The sequence below is a fragment of the Argentina silus genome (assembly GCF_951799395.1).
Source record: "Argentina silus genome assembly, chromosome: 4".
In the NCBI taxonomy this organism is placed as follows: domain Eukaryota; kingdom Metazoa; phylum Chordata; class Actinopteri; order Argentiniformes; family Argentinidae; genus Argentina; species Argentina silus.
In genome coordinates this window covers 12,884,049-12,908,562 of record NC_139658.1, presented here as the reverse complement: position 1 = coordinate 12,908,562, position 24,514 = coordinate 12,884,049, and the positions used below count along the sequence as shown (strand labels likewise).

The 24,514-nt window shown below is 43.2% G+C and overlaps 3 protein-coding genes across 3 annotated transcripts; all 3 read left to right on the top strand.

The window, feature by feature from the left end:
- Positions 1-525: 525 nt before the first annotated feature.
- On the top strand, positions 526-4,177 carry ube2v1 (ubiquitin-conjugating enzyme E2 variant 1). Its single transcript, XM_083667497.1, has 4 exons — positions 526-591; positions 1,760-1,908; positions 2,135-2,260; positions 2,639-4,177. Exons 1-4 carry the CDS (start codon positions 570-572, stop codon positions 2,783-2,785), a joined length of 444 nt encoding a protein of 147 aa, XP_083523623.1. The 5' UTR covers positions 526-569; the 3' UTR covers positions 2,786-4,177.
- An 8,176-nt stretch (positions 4,178-12,353) lies between these two features.
- Positions 12,354-15,316, top strand: LOC310803312 (transcriptional repressor scratch 2-like). Its single transcript, XM_083668043.1, has 2 exons — positions 12,354-12,577; positions 14,383-15,316. Exons 1-2 carry the CDS (start codon positions 12,421-12,423, stop codon positions 15,219-15,221), a joined length of 996 nt encoding a protein of 331 aa, XP_083524169.1. The 5' UTR covers positions 12,354-12,420; the 3' UTR covers positions 15,222-15,316.
- Positions 15,317-19,962: 4,646 nt separating this feature from the next.
- On the top strand, positions 19,963-21,588 carry LOC310804172 (transcription factor 15-like). Its single transcript, XM_083669290.1, has 2 exons — positions 19,963-20,503; positions 21,276-21,588. Exons 1-2 carry the CDS (start codon positions 20,021-20,023, stop codon positions 21,333-21,335), a joined length of 543 nt encoding a protein of 180 aa, XP_083525416.1. The 5' UTR covers positions 19,963-20,020; the 3' UTR covers positions 21,336-21,588.
- The last annotated feature ends 2,926 nt before the right edge of the window (positions 21,589-24,514 follow it).

Sequence of the window (24,514 nt, the reverse complement as noted above, 5' to 3'; positions counted from 1 at the left end):
GAATCAATGCCACGAAGAATTTAGGCTGTTTTGAGAGCAAAGGGAGCCAGTATTAGTATAGTGTTCCTAACTAAGTGTTCGGTAAGTGTATATGCCATTTAGCTGACGCTTTTATCCAAAGCAACTTACATTGCATTGAGGGCATACATATACAGTATATTTGGTCCCAACTTGCTGCTTGGCAATCTCACCTGGCTGTGTACCTATCTATCTACCTCAACGCTCCCACTGCTCTCCCATCATGGCTGTTAAGTTGAGCATCAAACCTGTCTTCTTGTGACAGGTTTGATGCTCAACAGTATTCCATACACTTTCTAAAAGTTTAACATATTGATATTGGTGTGGTAACTGCTATCAATTATTACCTTTTGTATAGGTTATCCATTATGATAGTTCTGATAATAAAATAATAAAACGAAGGTTACAATCATTGTATTTCAGATGAACTCAAGACTACATAGAGCAATTCCAAAACCTTGCAAGTGGCGAACAATGATGTATAATGTGGAAGTTTGCGGTCTGACGCAGGGCACAAGAGAACGTGCGCGTCCCCGCAGACAGTGACAAAGATGGCGGCCGCCGCCGGATCAGGTAAACGAATTACACGTTCGCACATATGTGATATCCATTTGATTTAGTTGAATTACAATTTACTCATCGTAGCTACATTACATGTTACTAGCACCACTGTATCCCAAAGAGAAGCCACCTTGCACCCGAAACAGTACATAACGTCTGTAAGAAAAAAAATGTGGGTGGGTAGCTAACTGCTAGCTCTCTTTAGCTTGCTACGGGCTCTACCGGGTATTTTGCAGCGTTCGCTGAACTCGCTCGGAATAGATTTAAACATTGATTTAGACTTTGCCCAAATGAAATTAAGCAGTAATAGAAACTGAACGAGTTGATGTGCAAATTAGTCTCATTTAGTGACGTCAAGTTCCTCTAGCCATCAACTGATCTGTAGGTGCAAGCTAACTTGGCTAGCCTAGCTAGCACGTAGCCTATTCAACTGCAGCGTCATGTCTGCAGAGCTAACCAGCTAGCTTAGTTGCTGGACCAACACAACAACATACACAATGAGCGGTTCACGGCATACGCTGGAAGGGGATTCATTTTTATAATATAATTGTGAGGAGCTAGGATATGTTAACTTGCATAAATTATTTGCAAGGTATCGAGGCCGACGGATACACGCGACACGTTTGCCATTTTAGACCAGACCGCCCCTGAGCTGTAAACCACTTCGCTAACTAGCTTCTATATCCTCTTTGGCACCTTGCATGTTTTGTTTTTTTAGCCAAAGTATTATTATAGTCTATAGCATTACATCGTATCAAGGTTTTGGCTGTGGGGTAGTATTGGTTCACACATACGTATACCTGAAATGGTATTTGCAAAACAATGGTTTAGAATTGATCGATAGATTGTCATTTCACCTCACCTGCCAAGACTGACAGTCCCCTTACAATGCATCTTAATCATCAGCTAGGCAGTAACGAACACTAGCCACATTATGTACACGGCATCGGTATTAAAATAGGTGTAGCGATTTTTCAATATCCTAAGAGATATCAGGCTTTGTTGAGAACATGAGTTTTCAGTGTAATTCTGTCAATAGATTTGTATGCTGGGCGTGTTCAATTTGTCAAGCTAGCAGTATGAGTCATCAAGCAAGGTCCTTTGTGCACAGAGCAGTGACTGTTCCTTTTACATTGGAGGCATGTGTCACTGAAAAAATGTCTGCTGTGAACCTTTCAAGGCATCAAAGTTCCCCGCAACTTCCGGCTGCTGGAGGAGCTGGAAGAGGGCCAGAAAGGTGTTGGAGATGGGACCGTGAGCTGGGGGCTGGAGGACGATGACGACATGACACTGACTCGCTGGACAGGAATGATCCTCGGGCCTCCTAGGGTGAGAGGGCAAACGCCACGCCCGACAATAATGTTCCAATTTGCTCTCTGTTAGTCCAATGATCCAAAATCTCAGTGAGTGTGTTAAAATCCATGTTTACCATCTATGCAGGCTTTATGTTACCATGATGGATGCAAAGAAGAAGAATATGGGGAAGATGGCTCTGATGTTGATTTCTGTTACTTCCTCTAACTCTAACTCCTGCCGCCATCTTGTTTTTTTCCAGACAATCTATGAGAACAGGATATACAGTCTGAAAGTAGAATGTGGACCCAGATATCCAGACTCTCCCCCTTATGTCAGATTCTTAACCAAGATAAATCTGAATGGCGTGCACAACTCAAACGGTGCGGTAAGTAAGACGTCCTATGTCATATCCGGTTCGTTCTAGGATAATAAAGCACCTTTTTGTTTTTGGAAGACAGTGGCACTACACTCCTCCCCCCCCCTCCCTCCTCCTATACCCTTCTTCCCGAAGTGTGCACTTGTTTACTCCCCTTCTTGAATTGAGAAGCATTGGATTCTAATCTCCCTCCAGCCCACCCGGCTTACACACAGCCAAATCCATAATGGGGGGGGGGGGGGAGAACAAGACGGTGCACATTTTTGGGAGAAGGGTAGAATGTCTACAGATTGTAGCCAGTACTCATTATCTATACAGGCAGTGTATCGCATTCAGTGTGTGTGTGTGTGTGTGTGAGTGTCCCTCTGCTCTGACCACCCCTCCCAGGTTGACACGCGGGCGGTGGCAGCGCTGGCTAAGTGGCAGAACTCGTACAGTATCCGCGTGGTGCTGCAGGAGCTCAGGCGGCTCATGATGTGCAAAGAGAACATGAAGCTCCCCCAGCCACCGGAGGGCCAGATGTTCAGCAACTGAGCCCCTGCGCAACAATCCATCACTGTCCCCTCCATCCAACACACACACACACACACACCTAAATGATTACAAACACATACTGACTCAAACGCTTCCTCCCCCAACACACTCAAGCGTACACACACCCTCACATATGTACACACACACACAGACACACACACACAGACACAGCATTGTGCCCCTATTTTTTTTTTCCAAGACTCTTGAAAACTCCATTCTCACATAACCCTTCTTTGCCAGGGCCCTCACCACCTTCTGTCCTAAACCATGCCCACTTTCTCTCTCGGGAGCTTCTCTTCGGACAGAGAGATGGATGCACCGGTGGACTCCACCTCCTACCCCCCCACCTCTCACCGTGCAGACCAGACATTATAATATACAACATACTGTACATCTTACTAATTGTTTTTTATTATCTTTGTGTTCTACATCCAGATTGTAAAAATAACATAAATGATCTTATTGAGTGTACCTATATTATGTGTGTGCTGGATTCTTCAACCAAGGGTGGTGGCATTTATTATGTACTGTAGGTGTAACTGGGGTGGGATCGGAGAGAACTTGCTGCTCTGCAAAGGAAAAACAACACTTCTGTAGCCCCGTTGGAAAAAATATGGATGTTAAAGCATTCTGCTATGGCCTTTCGCTGTGAGATTCTAGTTTTAAAGTGGTTCTGCTTCCTCAGTGAGACGTGGTAGGTCTGGTAGACGTGGTGTGGGATCCACAACATTGACTGCCAGCGTCTTGTTTCCTGAAAGCTAATCAAGGAAAATGTACTCAAACATCGCTTAGCTGTAGCCACCCTTGGCAAAACCGACAAGAGGGAATTAAGTTGGTTCATGTTTATTTCTGACTGCATTGGTCTCAAACGAGTAACCAGTTTCTCTATCCCGATTATGTGAATTATTTCTTGGGCCTTAGCGCGTGTACGGTACATGGGGCTTAGATATTTGGGTTAAAAAAAAAAAGAAAGTGTATCCACAGGGCACTCAGTTCATCACCCTCTCACATTATAAAACTTGTCCTCTGTGCCATATGGTTCATTGCGCTTTGTGATAATTGAATAGAGCAAATATAGGGGGGAAAATAAAGATTAATCTTCTTGCTTCCTCTTGTAAGTACATGGTGTTCAAATTGCTCATCATCTGTGCTCAGCGCCTTTTCAGGTTCACCATAGTACTGTGGCCTGTGTGGAGAGTGATGAGTTGTTTTGTTTTGTTTTGTTTTATCTTAGGGCTGACCTGTGTATACTCATTGAGGTCATCTCATAATACAGTGAGCCCACTGAATGCAATGTATGGCTTTAGATGTTTATTTTATAACGGGTGTGAATCTAGTTTGGGTGACGGTGACCTGTGCATGGTTTTATTTGAATTAAACGTCATTACTTTTGCATGTGTTTGTGTCCTCATGATTCTGACTAATTGTCACAGAGGGGAAATCCATCAAACCAGCAATGTGAAATATTGACATTGGTCCTGCACACAAAACGCATGTTTCAGTGGAATTTGATTGAAGCCATTTTTTTGTAGTGGTCCGTTCTGACTTCCTGAAATGGCTTTTCCACGTTAGGATTTTTCACAGTGCATTTCCTGAACCCTACCCTTCTTTCACACTTGCATTCCAAGGTTAGTGGTGTCACATTAGCAAAAGATGTGCAGTATAGAAATACTTAACAACTATAATTCAGCGATGGACATCTGCAAGGTGGTCTATTCACGCATGTTGAATGATTCCAGATCAACCCCCTACCCTACACTGCCAGCCCAAGCCCTTACTTAAAGTAAGTTGTCCAAAGAATTGGTAAATTAGATTTCTTGTCAGTTGTGTCTTGTGCTTTTGACCACGTGATATACTGTAGTCTCTGAAATCAAGACATAGTGCACCCTCTTGTGTGTTATTGCTTTAATTTGCAACAGAACTGTCCATTTAGGTTATGATAATCATAAGTATAACATTAGAATCATTTTTGGCATTGCAAGACATGAAAGACCTTGCTGACTTCTTTGACAGCCTAGCTTTTTCTCCTGTACATTTCTGCTCATGAAATTTGACAAGACCAGACAAATATAACTACACTGAATTATATCCTTGATCCCTCAACTAGAACATTTCCTGGGATGCCTGCAAGCAGATTCATGATACCAGAAAGAAGTAAAACCTGATCTACAATAACCACCGCTGCATTTTTTTATGTCTCAAGGTCTCAGTGTATAAAACCACTTTCCATCCGGAGAGAATGGAGGCAAAACAAATGGGGCGATGACTCATTTAAGTAAGTAAGTCGACCACTGAGCAGGAAGTAAGTCTAGTCAGCAATGTGATTGTGCCCGCTCGTCCATCTTGTATGGAGTGAGGGAGCGCAAGGTGCAGGCACTGTGGGTGAGGCAGAGTAGTCCCATTCAACAGCTGTTCCTTCTCCCCTTCTTGCTCCCTTCTTCTGCGAGGCTGACGTGGGGACGGGACAAAGAGAGTCACGTGACCTGGGTTTGAGGGAAAAGCAGCACAAATTCATCACAATGAGGGGGACAGCTGGGTACCCCCCAGTCTCCTATACCTCATATGTATAGGAGCACTCTCTGACCTCGGAGAAGTGCCAAAAATAATGTACACATTACACACAGACACACACACACACACACACACACACACACGCCAAATCACGCACGCATACACTCACACACACAAAAAAATCATGAAACAGACATTCCATGTAGTGTGATTTTCCATCCGAGCTCCACGCCCAAATTCTCAAGAATGTGGACTATCCCTCTCTTCCAATCCAGTTCCACTCTGCAACCAGTAAACCACAGGTCATGTCCAGTAAACCAATATTTTTTTTTTTCAGTGAATACATATACTGTATAGGCTACTGCATTTACTCTCACCAATTACCTTAACAGCATTTGCGTTGCATAGACACCTTTGTGTGTGTCAGGCAGGGCCAGGATAGAATAAAGTAGCAGCCCCTCAATCACCCTAATTGTATCTGCTGTGATGGACAACCCCTCAATCAGACCAACTATATGTACAGTGAATGGGAGGGCAACACATTTGACAACCGCTCAATCACCGTAATTGAATGCGAACAACTTCCAATCATCCTTGCCTTGTCTTATGAGCTTCCCGTAGGCAAGCTGGAGACAGGTGTTTTTAGGCTATTGAAATGAAATACAATACATGTATTTCTGTATTTTTGTTTCACTTGTAACCGCATCAAGTAAGTTTGTAAATATTTCGCTGTGGTTACAAAATATATAATAAATGATTAGATTCAAATACATTATACAAGTAACAGTTGAGCTTTAGGTTTGACATTATAACATTATGAAAATGTAAATGATCATCTCCCATTATTGAAAAGGAAAATGATTTAATTTGAGCAGAACAAGTTAATGGTTTCCACCTTAGTTTTGACATTCTAAGTTAGGCTGATTTGGATTGTACATTTCTTAATTTCCCGCTATAAACTTGATGTGTTCATTATTCAAATGCAGCAAAGACCAACTGCCTGATTATCATATAAAATATGTCACACACCATTGCAATAATTAACTCCATTCCCTGATTGCACTCCATTTGTTGCATTCAGATGTAAAACACAGACTGAGAGTGTGGACCAGTTGTGGGAGGTTTCAGATGGTCTCTGACACACACACACACACACACACACACACACACACACACACACACACACACACACACTCCCACTCCCACTCCCACACCATTCTCCTGCACGACCTGGTGTGTATGGGTCTGCATGGAGCAGTTTGGAGAGGCCCATCTGCTCATGGGGGTCAAAACCACTCACACACACACACACACACACATTATCTCAAAGAGAGAGAGAAAGAGTGAGAGACCCACAGCTAGAGTGCCAATTAGCTAAATGAGATAGATTTTTGCTTGGTGTTGATTTGCATTTTTGAAAGACGGCACAGATACGCAATACATTCTGGATTTGCTTATAGATTTTCATATGAAATATACTGTTTCTGTGTCACTCATTAAACATGCAATGAGGCAGCATTGGAGAGGAGGCACTTGTCATTTACGGTGACCGTCATTTGACCCTCTTTAAATTCACTGATTGAACATCTGAAGTAAATCTCGGGAGAAATAGAAACATAATAATAATATGGCAAATAAGCATGCAAACGTGACCAATTTAGAAATAGAGGGCATTTAAGCAAGTCCCACTTGGAGGCTGTAGCTACCATTGCTTAAGTTGTGGAAGTTCTTTCATTTGCCTCATTTCAAATAAAAACAGTTCATTTTTTAGGGCACTAAGGCACATTCTAAGATATGAGTTAGTTCTCCTCCTCGTCTGAGTTCTGGTCTGTTTCTGCCTGTAGCTAACTGTTTTTGTCCTTATCACACGTGTCGGTCAGGTTAGTTTAGTTAGTTTAGTTTTTTCCCCTGTCTGTTAAAATGGCAGTTAAACCAAAGTGGCTGATTGGGGAAATGGAGAGTAATTTCAGCGAGGTCACAGGGGGCCTGTAAATTCTCCTCCTCGTGTCACAGAGCTCCATGCAGCCTCCAGCCCTGGCCGGGGTCTGGCCTGGGTCTGGCCTGGGTCTGTCCCAGCCAAGCAGCTGAGGCCCTGCTTGTCGCATGGCTTTAAGGTGACGGAATGTAGCCCTCTCCCATTCTCCGACCTCCTCACCCCCCCTCCTCTACCTCGCACCCCCCCACGCCCATTACGAAACCCTAAGCAGATGGCCCAGAGACAAAGAGTGTGAGAGGGTGAGAGATTCCCCTCCCCCTCCTCCCTGCCCCCTCCCCTCCCTACTAGCAGCACACAGCCGTGGTCTCAGCCCTACAGCTGGCCCCCATCACACCCATTGTAACCCCTACCCAACACCCCCTGCCCCCCCACACTCCGCTTTCCTGCAGCATAAGCTTGCCACGTGCCTCTCAATTAGGCAGAATTGACGGCATTTTCCCTCATTTTCCTTTTACAACGTATGCAGTTACAGCAATTACTCTCCAGTACTTAATTTTCGAAAATTAGCTTATTTTAAATGCCGGACATTTAGCAAAACGATACATTCTGTTCTCTCTTGCTACAAGTCCCCATTTGAGTCCTCTGCAGGTAATTCCCCTTTTGACAGTGCAATTGAACCGCCAGCTCTGAAGGGCTATTTGGCAAAGAGCCATTTAGTGTAAGTGCTCTCAAGGCCACCAAATGACACTTGTAGAGACAATGTCACCCCAAGTGACACCATCAGTTGATTGTATATTGAATAGGGAACGGGGAAGTGATATATGCCCCCAGCCAAAAATATGCAGCATTATTGGCAGCTTGAAGTCCAAGGCAAGCGTCCTAAGAAAGTTAATTCACTTCTGGTGTAGTGGAGGTCTTTATCAATATCGGGTGCCAAGGACAACAGGATATGAACTTATAGCCAATAAATGAGGTTATTTCAGTACGGTAGTGGGCACAAATGGTATGAAGAAATTATCATTTTTTATGGGGGTGAAGCAATGTTGTGGACATCCACTTTTTAGTACTCTTTTTCCAACAGTGAGAAGATCATGTACCATACTGTACTTGCCCTGTCTTAATTTTACGAACCCACTTGTGTGATGCTGTATTCAATGGTGAACTTGTTGCTGTATATGTTGTTCATAACCTGATTATTCAGTTGTTTGTCTGTTATTTCAGAATATTGACTCAGTCATCATTCTAGTGATCTCAACATGCATTAAAATGTGCAGTACAAGAACAGTAGTCCTGCTTTTCCTTTTGTCCTTCTGGCATGTCCCAGGCAGCCCTCTTATCATTATGCACCACCTTGTTTTTTTTGCCTTATTCTGGCCTTTTCATTTTCGACAGCATCTGTAGCTCGGCGGCTGCCCCCCTTGTTCCCGGGAGACGGCTCCCTAGCGCCACGACAACAGACACGGGGACCGGAGGGAGTGACGCGTTTGATTGATGAGACCCGAAATGGAGAGAGACGGACAGAATCCTTTTATCAGGATTGAGACCTGACTAGATTAAAATGTAGTTGTGCAACTCCCCCTTTGGTGCCCCCAGTAGCCACTCATGTGCCCCCCCCCCCCTCCCCTCACATCCCCCATCACATCGCTTCCCTGTCACTCACTTCACCTGATGGGTTGAAGTTTTTCTCATCTCCCTCCGTGACCTTTCATCTGACCTCCTACTCAAGGGTCTATAGGTGAGGTGGTCAGGATGAGCTTGATTGGACTTGCCTGATGAGGTTGATTGTACATGACTTTTTCAGTCAACTGGAAATTGAAGTTGAGGTTTTGTCCTTTGTTTTGTCCTTTGCAGAAGGGTACACAAGACCAAATCTATATGGGTGTTGTATAATCTTTACACAAAGCTATGTAACTGAAGCTTTGACAGGAAATGCTTATGTGAGCTATGGATGGTATACTAAACGCAAGTGTTTTCTTAGAGGTAAAATCCCTTATCTCCAATTATCCACAACCGATAAGGGAGTAAAGAAAACAAGAAAACTATTTTTATTTTTTCTAATTCACTTGCTGCTAACTGCTGATTAAAATAAAAAGACAATCCCTCTCATTCATGGGCTTGCAGCTGTCTCATTGTCAGGTACCGAAGAAAGCGACTTTAGCCAGGCACTGAAAAGACGTCTTACTAAAAAGGACCTGCATTTGTTTTTCAGAGGGCTCTCTACCAATGACTGGGGATGCGATTAGCACAAATTATCTCACTTATCGCTGCTAAAACAGACCCGCAATAGCCACTCTCTGGTTCCACAGTCTCTATGGCCCCTACTCACTATGCAGTCAAATGGAGCACACATGATGAACCAATGATGTGTATAGGAGAAAACAATGTGCATATTGTATTGTATGCATACTGTACCTAAGTGCCTTCATCATTCCCTTTCACCAACATTCAGGGGCTATAGGGTCAGACTCGAGGAACAGATTTAACCATTTGTGAGTATGAAATGAGTATGTGTGAGTATGAAATGAGGCTTTTGTTTGTTCTTGGGCTGACAAGTTGTTTCTGTACACTTCAGAATTCATCCTGCTGCTGCTGTCAACAGTTACATCATCAATGAAGACAAGTGAGCCAGTTCCAGTGGAAGCCATATATGCTCAAGCCATAACACCCCCTACACTATATTTCACAGATGACACTTTACTCTTGTCATCACTCTGGTACATGTTAATCTTTGTCTCATTTGTCCACAAGACCTTTTTCCAGAACTCTGCAGGCTCTTTTAGGTACTTTTTAGCAAACCGTTTTTTTTAGCGATCCTGTTTTTGTGGCTAACTAGTGGTTTGCACCTTGCAATGTAGCCTTTGTAGTTTTGCTACCTTCTGGAGAGTGTTCCTGATCTGTGGGACAGTTGTTTTGGGGGTTTTCATCCACTGTCTTCCTTGGCCTACCAGGCTGTTTGGGATTTCTGAGTTCACCAGTTCTTTCTTTCCTTTTAATGATGTTTCAAACTATTGATTTTGGTAGGTTTAAGGATTTGGCTATGCTTCTGATATTTCAGCCTCATATAGGCTTCCCTGACTTTCATTGACGTCTCTTTGGTCCTCATGTTGACTGACACCAATAGAAAACTCCAAAGGCAAACGCAACACATAGAATCAATAGTAGACATTGAGAGCTCTTTTATTAAACACATCTAAAGAACCAGAAACACCTGTCAAGCCAATTGTCCCATCACTTTTGGGTACCCTGAAAAAGGGGGACTATGCATAAAAAGTATTGTAATTTCTGATTGGTGAAACCAATATGTACACAAAAAAAATAAAAGCTGAGAAAATCCAAACTTAAATGTATGAAAAAATACTTCACTATCCCATTAGTTACGCAGGGCTAATATATATGTAGTCAATATATCTATCTATATATCTATATCTATATCTATATCTATATCTATATATGTGTGTGTGTGTGTGTGTGTGTGTGTGTGTGTGTGTGTGTGTGTGTGTGTATTACAGGATTATTTGGATATTTCTATGATGTACCTCACATTTTATCTTTGTGTGTCGTTTGTTAGCCGTTGTTTTTTTCATGCTGTTTCCCTTTTGAAAATAGAGGGGTCAATTAAGCCTTGATGCAGCAGCTTTGACGAAAATCTGTCTGTTACACCATAAAATGTGGCCAACAATCCTGTCACACTGTACCTTCCTTGTAAAGCCATCTGTGTGTGTGAACCGTCCAGGCTGTGTTTAAGCCGTGTGTCTCTCTGCCCCCGCGTAGGTTGACCCCATCACCTTCTGACATGCAAGGGTCGGCCTGTCACAGACGCCAGGCCAGAAGTCACTGGGGGTACTATTGTAACTGGAGGAGGGTTACGTGGGGGGTAAGAGATTCTTAAGTGGACGTAAAAATGCCAGAGATATACATACAGCCATATCAAACAAGCACGGTGGTATCGTTCAAATGAAACAAATGGGACAGTAAAATTCATATAAGTCATGTATTTTAATGTGGTTAAATGGAGAAATAAAGATAACCATAAACTGGTTCATGCTAATAGAACATAAATGTCAACATAATGCATTTGATCAATTTCACCAAATTGAATCAAATTAAATGGATTGCATACACGTAACAACATTGTAGTAGTAGGCTTACATATGGCAGATGTATGCTGTGTATTGAAATCCATATCCCTACTTATATAACCAATACAGCAAAAAGAAGATTATCATGGAATCAAATGTCATTAATTGAGCATGAGCCATTGAGGATAGAAAATTCTGAGAGCTACAGGGTGGGGGGGGGGGGGGGGGGGGGGGGTGGAGAGAGAGAGAGACTGACCGAACAGTTGTTGTCGGGGCAGCATAAACTGTGTTAGCTACTTCATTGGAAAACAATGGAGGACAAGATGCTGTGTGTAGTGTCACCCACGTGCTTCTGCCTTGCTATTGTCTGCTCTCCCTCTGTGTGAGGGGGGAGATGAAGGGGTGAGAGGAGGGGGGTTGACTGGGTTGGCTGCAGTGTGTGTGTGTGTGTTTGTGTGCGTGTGTGTGTCATCCGTGTGTGTGTGTGTGTGTGTGTGTGTGTGTGTGTGTGTGTGCGTGTGTGTGTGTGTATGTGTGCGTGTGTGTGTGTGTGTGTGTGTGTGTGTGTGTGTGTGTGTGTGTGTGTGTGTATGCGCGCGTGCGTGTGTGTGCGGGGATGCACAGACGGCTCGTGGTAATTTGATGTGTGTCCCCGGGGATGTTTGATGGATTAATGCTAAGCAGCTCCCTTTTCCAAAGCACCACCTGATCTTTTGGGGCTCGTGCCCCATATAAAAGCCTGCGTTAGTGCTGAGCTCAGCTAGTCTAGCCATCTCTCTCCTCCCTTCATCTCTCTGTCTCTGTCTCTCTCTCTCTCTCTCCACTGTATTTCTTCCTCACTCTCTCCTCTCTCCTTTCACACTCCCAAGCACTTTCCTCCTTTCCTTTTCACTTCTTTCTGGCATAGAGGCCATGCTGGCCTGAAAGAGTTTTTGTTGTGAGGAAAAAAATCTCTGAGCATCTTTGGCGTCATCAACCTCCATTTTGGTTTTCTTTGACTTTGGCCTGCCATAGACTATTCAGGTCTTTGTTTTTTTTGTTTTTGTTTTTTTTCCTATTTTGTTTCCTTCTTCATATGTGGCACTAGGATTTATCTGCCTGTTGTGAAAATGCCACGGTCTTTTTTGGTGAAACAACTGAAGGTCCATGATTTCTCCACCTCCTCCTCCAATCATCATCATCAGCACTACTCGGATGGATCCTACACACTGACACGTGCCATCACTGAGTCTGCAACCAACTTGGCGGTCCGTTTGAGTGAAAATGGTGAGTCAAGATACCTCTGAATTGTGTTTTCTGGGCAGATACAAATTAGTTTTCTGTTCATATTTAGATACTGCAACATCATATTGCAATATCATATTGTCAATAACATTAATTGTTTGCTCTGGTTTATTTTCAATGTGCGTGGTAGCATCATTAGCAATAGTATATTTGTTAAAGGAAGAAAAAAAAAACAGACCCAAACCCTTGATTCCTGTTATTCCTTCTGCCTTTCAGCCTGTGATGTTGTGTTTGCTACCTAATCCCCCCCCCCACCCCCCCCACCCCCCCCCCCCCCCCAAACCATGCCTCCAGACTTTTGTTTTCTAACTCCAGCAATGCTAAATAGTATTCAGGTCACGCCGGACCAATCAGCTTAATACAGAGCAGATCACACAACGGGCTTTGCTTTAATGCCATTGTGTACATGTATAATGGGTATACATGTATGCAGCAGGCATTAGGCAGTAGCGGGATCTGATCCAAGCCTTTTGTGAGGTCCCAGAAACCTCAGCAGAAAGCAGATATCCACATGGGACTTGGTTTGTCCTTAGCTGGTGCCGTTGCCCTTGAGTCCTGCTCTGTTATCAGCGACCCCCCCTCCATCTCTCCATCTCTTCATCTCTCCATATGATCCTACAGGATGTTGGGTACCCGCAGGGGGTTATATTGCAGCAATCCAATCTCTCTCTCCAAACCAGCGAGATAATATGACAGGTTGATATAGAGAAAAAAGGCATGGGTTAGAAAATAAGGAGAAAAAAGAGCATGGGGGTTATCATTTGTCATTTCTGTTTAAAGAAAAGAAAATAAACCAGTGAACCTGATTTTATTATTACCCTATAAACTTCGATTTTAAAGGAATAGGAGTCTATAGAAATGTGTGTTGTGTTTGTGTTTTTTGGTGGGATGTCCTTCAGCATCACAGAGCCGCAGCTCGCTAGATCATTTGTCCACAGATTTAGGATGCCAGCTGTCTGGTTCCCTTTGTGTTGCAGGGGGGAGCACAATATTCTGCACGCTGCTGTCAAGATCAGACTATAACCCCCCCCCCCCCCCCCCCCCCTTTTCCCCTCCCCATTCCTAAATCACACTCCACCTGTCACTCAATCTCTCCATTATCATACTCACAGGCACTTTCAACACCACAGATGGGGAATGATCTGATTAAAATGATTTAGCGGTTTAGGGATTTCTCTACTTAAACATTCTGTGTTTTCCACTCTATGATAACAGATTTAGATATGGGGCTATGGCTTTGCGACAGGTGTATGTATTCTATATATGTATAGAATGCATTCTATTCTATACATTCTATATATTCTATATAGAACTTAACTAACAAGTGTTTGTTTTTTTGCTTTGTGAATGTTGTGTTAATGTTATGAACTAATATTCATCTATAGGCCTACTTTGCTTTTTGATATTTATGATAGAGCTTCTGTTCCGAGCCAGATGACTTATTGATTGGTGCAAAACTGCACTGAAGAGTCATTCATATTTAATTTGCAAAGCTTGCTGAGCCAAGCACTTGCAAATGGTTTCCTGTATACAATTTCATATTGATCTGCGATGCACAGAAGACCATCAGGAGTTTTTTTTCACCAATTTGCTTTACAATACAAAATAAATGCAATCAATGCTGCGAAATTTCATGAGGATCATAGCAAGTGCATTCCAAAAACCTAACATTGTGCATTATGAAAGGTGTTTTACGAAACCATTTTCCATCCAAAACATCTTGTAAAAGTGTTTGCCAAAGATGCCCTTTATTGATACAAAATCTTTCTCTCTATTAAACCCCCTAGGCTACATCCAAGATTACGTCATCCCTTCAATATGCCAGAGCACAAAGGAGACGGGGTCCGGGAGGCAGACCGGGCTGTCCTCAGGGCCCCTGTACTCCCCAGGGAGCTCAGGGGGGAGCGGAGGGGAGGAGTTCTCCGACCACGACATGGAGCAGCCAGACAGCCCCCGGTCGAGCGCCACCGAGTCGGACAGCAGCAGCATCCTGAGCCCAGAGGAACCGTCTGACGGCTACACTGTGGACGCCTTCCTCATCTCCGATGGCCGCTCCCGGAGACGGGGCAACAAGCAGTGTCCCCGCAAGGGAGGCGACGTAGACAGCAGCGAAGAAGCTTCCTCCACAGAGTCCACGCCTACCAAAGGGAAGTCCAAGGGCCCGGGACGCCATTCGTGCGGCGAGTGCGGCAAAACCTACGCCACCTCCTCTAACCTGAGCCGGCACAAGCAGACGCACCGCAGCCTGGACAGCCAGCAGGCCAGGAAGTGCCCCACCTGTCACAAGGCCTACGTGTCCATGCCGGCACTGGCCATGCACATGCTCACCCACGACCTGCGGCACGAGTGCGACGTGTGCGGCAAGGCCTTCAGCCGGCCCTGGCTGCTGCAGGGCCACATGCGTTCGCACACAGGGGAAAAGCCCTTCGCCTGCGCCCACTGCGGCAAGGCCTTCGCCGACCGCTCTAATCTGCGTGCCCACATGCAGACGCACTCGGCCTTCAAGCACTACGAATGCAAGCGCTGCAACAAGAGCTTTGCACTCAAGTCCTACCTGAACAAGCACTACGAGTCGGCCTGCTTCAAGGGCTCCGGGGACGAGGAGGACTGCTGTTCCGAGGATTGATCCAGTAGAGAGGAAAAGGAGAAACATCACTGTTTTGTAATCTTTATTTATTGAGATACAAGTAGCATCTCCTTCACAGGAGTGACCTGGTCCAAGACATCACATGTCTTCCTGTCCCTGCCTTTTGATAGAAAGCAATAATGTCACTAGAAGGTGTTGAAGAAAATGAAAGACGATTGGAGATGAAAAGAATTGAAGAACGTCAGTATTTATTTGAAAAATGTGAATATTTTTTATTAGAGCATTTTCGATGGATTGCTATTATTGTTTATTTATTTGCAATCATTTACATTCCAGTGTTATTTTATGTGCCAATTACTGTAGCTCTCAAACACTTCCTGAAAAGGGTATTTGTGTATTTATTAATTTATTTATGAATCTATTTATTTATCAAATTGTTTATTTATTTGTTAAAACATTAATTAATTAATTAATTGTGCATGTATTTATTTGATCCATAAATAGAACATCTCAGAACATTCTGTAATATATTGAGACAAAGCCATATATGGTTTCATTATAACTGTTGATACCCATGTTCTACACAGGAAATGTTCAATATACCCATTTAAATCTATGCAGAGGCTGTGAAGTGTAAATACAGTGTTATGCAACATGGTGATACTTTGACATAAAAATGAAAAATAAGGTAAATAAGGTAATACTGTTATGCCGGTATGATGTAGGATTGGTCTACCAATTTGGTAGCTACCATAAATTGCTTATTTGCCCTGGTTATTAGGCTACCATAAGGCTGTTGAATCTGAACTGTTCTCAACTTTATATAGTATGTAATTGAGAAACTTTAAACTTTTCAATTATCAAGTCCTATTAATTATTAAAAGATGATATTTTGATTACGTTTCTCTCCGTTCCCTGTGTATTTGATCAAGTCATGAGCCAGCATCCATAAGTATCAACTATATCAACTATGTGAGGAGATACATCCAACACATAGAACTTAGTGACAGGGAATGTTACAAATATCTGATGATTGGGAGATAAATGTAGTACATTTATCAATTCAGAATATTTACATTTTGTTTGAAGCATGCTTTCATTTCCTTTTCGTTTTACCCAACATTGTTGAGTCTATTCAGCAAGCAAATACCAGAAACTTACACTATTGGTTGCCTCCCAATAGTCTTTCCACTATTCCTCAGTTACTCCCCTTCGATCTTCTTCTTCAATGCACTTCTAGAAGGAAGTGAGGAAGGAGGATGTGAGGAATAGAGGACAGGCTACTCTTCAATCTGTAGCTCTTCTTCTTCTCCAGCAGAGGGGGCAACCACTTTCATCAAACTGAAACACCTCCACATACAAACAATAACATTCACATTCACATATGGGTATGATAGTGGTGTACAGGGTTCCTCCTCTATATGGGTACTCTTATGAGGTCCAGATATCCAACTGGATCTCCATTGGCACTGCTCAGCCCAAAGACAAAAAGACCCCTTCACCACGCCACACTGTGTGGCTGAGGACAGGATGTGTACTGGGTCAGGTGTCATGAGAACCAGGCCTTTCCCCCCTCTGGCCCAGACGGGTCTGAGCCCGCCCTCCCGGGCCCCCGGCCATTGGGCCCCCCATGGGAAAGTCAGCTATGCTATGCTCAGTGCATTCTAGATTACTATTTTGAGACACAATGCTGTCCGTGCGCATACGCATGCACGCACACGTACACAAACACACACACACACACACACACACACACACACACACACACACACACACGCTCACACACTCATGCTTGTCCAAACCACATTCTGTTAAAAAGGATGTAGTCATAAAAACAGCTCAACCCCACTGTACATATAAAAACCTCCCCAGTAAGCAACAGGGTCCACCCCCAGTCTAGGTTGCCTATCGCTCTAGCCAATCAATGCTGGGTATGGGGGCTCCATCAAGAGCAGTTAGAGTCACCAGAAGGCTGGAACGGATGGGGCTTTTTATAGTCTCCTTTATCAAATATTTGACCTTGGATGTAGGATCAGAGAAGAGTTTTTATGGCCGTCTTGTAGATTTCTCCGGGCTGATAAACCTCCTGACCTGTGGATGCATTGGAGCTGAGACAAGGAGCCTGCAGTCCCCAGTGGCCCAAGAGGAAGCAGTCACATGTGGGCCAGAGGAACCGCAAGCCTGGCCGGGTGGCCATTAAGGAGTGCGGCGGGCTTCTCCGAAGAATCGTCGCGTGTGAGAAGACTTCCTCTTACAAGGGGTTGACGTTTGCACTGTCTGGGAGCGAAAAGGGTCTCAGAGGACATGATGAGGACATGCTAGTTCATCAGCCTCGGGATCCAATGGCACCTGTTGCTGCTATTGGATATCCCTCCGACCATAAAAAAAGGCCTGTTGTTGATGTTGTTCTTGTTGGTATGGTATGGTTAATATTCTTCCCCTTGGAAGCAATCAATCATGGTGAGGTCATCACTTGACAAAAAGCATAGTCATTACATTAAAAAAACAAAAACAAGCACAAATCCTTTTTCAAGGTATACATTCTGAATGCTCTTCATCTTCAAATGAGAGAACTGGTTGAGAATGCAGTCAGTCAGACTACTGAAGTCAGAGGCCATTTGTTGCTGCTGAACTTTTACTGACAGTCCCACCTGCCCTGATTACTCAAGATGTCACAAGATGTGTAAGACGATCAGTATCTTTGGCAGGGAGAGGGAGGGAGGGGGGAAGAGGGAGTGAGAGAGGGGGGGGGATGAAAAGGTATATGGTTGCTACTGTATCTCTCACTAGTCCTACTAAAGTGCATGAAATGGAGAACAAGATACCAGGATGATTCTTGCCTCCTCTCCCAACTTTCTGTCACTTAACCCAACCCAAACTGAATGTACAAAACATAATCAGTCACTCCTGGAGGAAAGTACAAGTTGAATAAAAGGTGTGTCATTATCTCATAACATATTGAATCATAAAGTCTTCATGAGGTTGTTCTGAGGGTTCTGAGTGCTGTTGTTTACAGCGATAACCACTTCTCAGAGCAGTCACCTCAAATCAGCTTTACAGGTACTTGAAAAGTCTATTCTAGAATGCATGCTATTTTTTACACACTCTTCTACACTATTCTTCTCCACTATTCTTGCTGAATCTAATATAGACTATTAATAGATTCTTAGAATATCTATTGTAGATAACTATTTGAGATATTGAAACATACTGTAGATATTATTTAATCTATTGTAGACGATTGAATCCATAGTAGATATTGCAAGACATCCGCCTGCAGCTGGTTGGTTTGCTGCTTAGAGGAGCTTCTTTAGCCTCCCCCGTGCAGCTGTTCTTCATGGAGGCAGTGAGTCAACATGTCTGACCACAGAGAGAATCACCCAGCGGGTCACCATAGGCCTGTTCTGTTGGGCTTAACACAATATTGTGGCTGACTTGCACTGCAGTCATCATATCATCACTCAAAACTATGTAGGGGCTATCCAAGAGCAGGGGGAGCTGGTGTGGAGGAGGCTGGGATGAATCAACGAGGGGTGGTTAGATGTCTGTCATTACTTCAACATTTTCTCCTCATTTATTTGAACTGTCATTGATTTTGGAGTCTGGTCCATTTATTTTGCCAAGAAATTGCCAAATAAATGTGCTTATAAGGCACTTATATTAAATGAGTACAATAATGTAATGATTACAGCTGTATGTCAGCATCTAGCAGACTGTAAATATCTGTTTCTTATTATCTCCCCTTCTGTTTTCGAGACTAACTTTCACATCATACTCGATCATATTGTGATATTCTTATCGAAAAACATCACTTTCACCTTAGCTTTACCGACCACACACTTCATTATCCCTTCATCACCTTAACAGGTTTTTAATGGCATTCCTTAGATTGGGGGCAAAAGTATTTATGGTTCCAAACTGTGAGGTGGTGGAGAAAGCGTGCAGGGGTCGTGTTGCTGCGTTGGCCGAGCGCAGTAAAACTCATGGTGTCCTACTTTATGAGTGGAACCAGGTCTTCTGTAGGTCGCCATTGTTGGTGCAGCTGAGCTGGGGGCCAGGGGCCGCTGGTGGTTTGATGTGTCAGGGGTTGTGTTTGTGAAAACAGGCCCTTTGATGACACTCTGCCAGTGAATCTGGAAGCCATTTGCTTTTTTTCCACCAGAGAAAGTCTGTCTTGATCACCTCCAGCATCTGCTCTGTGTTTATTTACCCACAGCACTTAACCCTGTAGACAAACTAACCTGGTTCACTGTTTCGCCACTGTTAAATTGGCCTCTAAGGAAAGTATCTGTCAAGTATCTGTCTAATCATTTATATATATATATATAAATATAATGTATATATATAATGTATATAATGTATACAGCCCGCACCCCGCATAAATAGGGGATTGTTGTAATTCTGGCATATACTACAGGAAGCAATTGAACAAATCTTAGCATACAATATCTGACGTTTGTTGCTCTAATTAGGCCATTTGTGGTACAATTAACCTCTTGGCATAAAGGTAGGCCGGGCTATTGGATGACAGTGGTTTTGGATGACAGCGGTTCTATTGGATAGTTATCGGTTTGCGTGTCCCAAACAACCCCTCCCCTTCTGCTGAAGAGGTACAGTATAAGAACCCACTCTGGAACATTTACACACGCTCTGTTGACCATCCGGCCGGACCATCCTATGGGGATATGTCAAAACAATATTTTCCTATGCAAGGGGGAATTAATGGCCACGTTCTGATTTCAACGGCTGCGAATGCTCACAAAGTCAACTGTCGGCTACTTTATTGCAAATAAAAAAAGGATTAAATTTTTTTTCTTAAATTAAGCGATTTGTTTATAATGGCTTTTACTATGTTGAGGCCGGTGGCAACACACCCCTTCTCCTATCCTCCTCCTGACCTTAACATGATGTCCGACGACGAGGAGAACCGAAGCGAGAGTGACGGGAGCTCGGATCAGAGCTATGGGTGCGTCAGCTCAGAGAAGTTCCGACGGGTTTCCCATGTGGTCGGAGTTGGTGGGGTTGTTGTGGTCAAGCAGCGAAACGCAGCCAACGCCAGGGAACGAGACAGGACCATGAGTGTCAACACCGCCTTTACTGAGCTCCGGACACTCATACCCACTGAACCGGTGGACAGAAAACTCTCCAAAATCGAAACGCTCCGATTGGCATCCAGCTACATTTCGCACTTAGCCAACGTCCTGGTGCTTGGGGACGGCCGGGAAGATGGGCAGCCCTGTCTGTACCGCGCACAAGGAGATGGAGAGGCGAGGCAACCAAGAACCATCTGCACGTTCTGCTTGAGTAGCCAGCGAAAAGGGGTAAGTGTGTGAGGCTAGTGTTGCCACAATTTAAAGTTGTCTGCTGTAGATGTCAAATATTGGTTTATACATCACTATCAACAAACACAGTTTGAGAAACCCGTGCTGTGATGTGGGCGCATGGCGCATTTGCCAGTGACAATCCAGTATAGTGATATAGACCTACGGCAGCTAACCAGCATAATGATAGTGATATCAACAAAAAAGGGGAATTATTGCATTTGAACAAAGAAAATGTGTATTGCAATAAGTGTGATGACAAAGCTTGGCTACAAACAGTCAGGTAATTGCCCAGATGATTTCTAATAAATAAATAATAAACATGCAATATAATTAAATAATTAGCCCTGTGTCAACAAGTAGTTTAGCCTATTTCCTGATACTGTAAATCAGGGTTGATTGACATTATTAGCTTGGGACAATCTGCCAATACTGTATTTAGACTGATTGTCTCAATGACCTGGGAAATGATCCATCTCAGTATTATGATTTCCCTATTGGGACTTAATTTATTTATGTCATATGCAGTATGCCTATGCTAAGATATCCTTTAAAGGCAAAACAAGAAGTAGGCTATATTTATACCAGTTACTAACATCTAACTGCACTCAATTATTTATTTGTTTTACTAGTTATCCACGCAGGAGAGGATAAAACCAAGCCAGAGTCTAATATTTCTAATGTTTTGATCAACAATATTTCCTGCTCTGGATTATGTGTTTGAAAAATAAATCTCGATTAATTCTTTGTTAACATGGCATTTGTTTTGCAGGTGAAAGATGGAAGAGACTGTAGGCATGGAGGCAGTGCACTACGGATGAGTCGGCGATAGACACAACTCTTTGGTTCCAAGGAATGTTGATTCCCAGTCCAGAACTCAGGGAAAACTCACTCACACACACTGTACACACCTGTGTATAAATCAGAATAACCACAACCTTTGGAAAAAAGACGTGCAGATCGGACCAGTTTCAGGGAATCTGTTTGGAGGAAAAAGACTGCTCCAACCAAAAGCTGGTTATGAGAAACCATTCTAAGGCTACTGTTTGCAAATTGTGATATTGGAGGAATGTTTGTTATAAATGAGACCGTATAACGTTATCAACACATTTTGTATTTTACGTCCAAATTAAATATATTTTTTACATAGTTGTAGTTGTCTTGTCTGTCCTCCTATAATGGACATTTTGTTGTGTGGATATTGTGACAATGAGGTTTTGTTGTAATTTACATATAACTTACAGATGTAATTTAGTAAAGTATGATAATTAAATCAGTCAATTAATTTTATCTACAACCATTTTATACAAATGGATTTCATCACAAAGTACTGCTTAACATTAACTCAGACCAAAACTTCAGAAAAAAACAGACACCTTGCATTAAGGTATAAGAATTAAAGGATGTGTAAAGCATTTATACTCATTGTAGTTAACTATTAGTTTCTAGACAGTTTATGAATAAGTGATAAACCGCTGTCACTCAATGATTGAAATTGTATGACCATCACTTACTGCTGCGGTAGCCCACCATCAAGTGGCTAGTGCACACAGGATTAGAGACACTTTGTGGTCCCCCAAGCACTAATGTGATGATCACACACTTCTAATCATTGAGTTATGCTCTGTATCAGTACTGTTTATACCAGATTAAATTAATTAATTATAAATGCTTTACAAATCTTTAATAAAATTAAACCTTTCATGTAAAGTGTTACCTCTGTGGTAATGGAAACACATTTACAAGTAGTCTCAGGCCAAAGTTTACTTTTATATAGTTCTTCCGTGCAATGCCAAGGAATTTCAAAAGAGGAAGTCATCAGTCTTGTCCTCTGTAGTCGGGCTTTTCCAAAATAGTTTGACCCACTCCAAAATGGAAGACCAAAAGTCCTTTTGACTATGGCAAAGCTAGGAGATGCCAGTGTATGAGGAAGACATGAATCACACTGAATCATCATATTCTCTGTACAAAGGTAATGGAAAAACAGGAAAGGCAAATGAGTAGTGTTGGTAGAGCTATTGTAAAGACTGGTCATTACTCATGGAGACCATCAGAGAATGTGACACATTTCTGGACTGATGCCCAACAATATCTGTAAAAGTGGGTAAAGGGTTTTCATCAATTAAATGTTGGATTGACTTATCAGATGTCGGATGAAATGTTTGGATTCACTTTTTATGTGTGTGTCAATCCACTACAGCATGATGCATTTACAGGAGAAAACAATTAATAGTATTAGAATGCATTGGAATGTATTGAATACCTACCAAGTCTTGCAGAGTATACAAGAGAGAGCAAAAAGGAGAGGTCAGAGCTTTAACACTGGTGTGTTCAAGTGGATCTCATGGGTTTTTTAATGCACATGTGTTATTGATTAGTCACAGCTAATATCACCTAGCAGCCTGTGTCCAGCAAAACACAGCTGCTGATATATGAATGGTGTAAATCACTACTAGTCTCTGGTGGAAACGTTTAGGGGTGAGAGCTGTGAGTGTGTGTGTTTATTTTATTCATACCTGTGTGTGTGTGTGTGTGTGTGTGTGTGTGTGTGTGTGTGTGTGTTGTGTGTGTGTGTGTGTGTGTGTGTGTGTGTGTGTGTGTGTGTGTGTGTGTGAATGTTATGTGCACTTGTTGTGTGTAGTATAGTACACGGGTGTGTGTGTGTGTGTGTGTGTGTGTGTGTGTGTGTGTGTGTGTGTGTGTGTGTGTGTGTGTGTGTGTGTGTGTGCGTGTTGGGGCTTTGTAAACAATAAAGCAGGGATTATTTACCAGTTTCTGTACTGCTATGACCATTTATGTTGCATCTGTTCCTTCCTTCTTGGTTGTTTTTGAGTAGTCAGCTAGTTCAACCACCTAGGGTTACCAATGACATGTAAAAGTCATCACTGCACGATATATAGACTGTACGATTTACGATTTAAATGAAGAGTTATAAAATGGCCTCATGCTAGTTACTGCAGTCGCAATCCTTTGGGGCCATGCAGAAATAACTGCACGCTTGCAGAAAAACTCCCAACACTCCTCTCTCTCCACCTGCTGTCAAACCTAGCCTAATTAGAAGCTGCTGCATGAGCTTATCCTGCAAGTCTGGGGGCCCACCGGACCCCTCCAAATGACTCCCAGAGGCCCCTAAGGCAGGAAGATGTCACAGAGGAACAGGAAGGAAAAGCCTGAGCGGCTGACCCCACAGAGGCCCTCCCTGTGGGGCCCAAGTCCTGGGTCAGTGCCAGTCCTGACATCAGCCGGGACCCAGATGTCCAACTTCTAATTTTAATTCCTGAGTGGGAAAGTGTGGCATTCCATGATATATTATACAAGTCCAGATTAAATAGCACAAAGACACCAACAAACACTAATGCTAACAGCTAACGGTGTATCACATGGCATGCATGTTGACATTTTCTTTGCCTTAATTGGACCAGGTAAGTTGGCTGAGAAGGGAACACATTTACAACCTATAACACCTGTATGACATGATATCTTACAATGACTGGGTTGCGAGACAGGTTTACTACAGTGAGGTTTAAGACGAAATAAAACAAAGACAGACATTTGGAGGGAAATTATGCTGTCAAAGTCCTCAGCAGCACTTTTGAATCGAATTCCCTGCCATCTGGTAGACATTTGCCAAGGACACCATGGGACAAATACGAAGGGGTAATATTGTGATACAGTTCCCTCCGCCGTGCTCCGACCAAAACAAATCCTTATGGTGCTGTATCTCAGACGGTCGACAAGGGAGGCGGCCCCCACCACTCAACATATAGCTTCCTGCCCAACCTGCATGTCAGGGGAGATAATCGCCATCAGACACGCACTGCAGCCCTTTCATGAGACAAGGGCTTGGATACGCTGCTTCCGACTTTTTATGATCCTTTTCCATGGATGGGAGGGGAGGGAGTACAAGGAGCAACCCAATCCTCTGCTGCAGCCAAGCAGGCCTAACCAGAGCCAGACAGAGGAGGGAGTGGGAGAGTGTGTGTGTGTGTCTGTATGTGTGTGCGTGTGTGT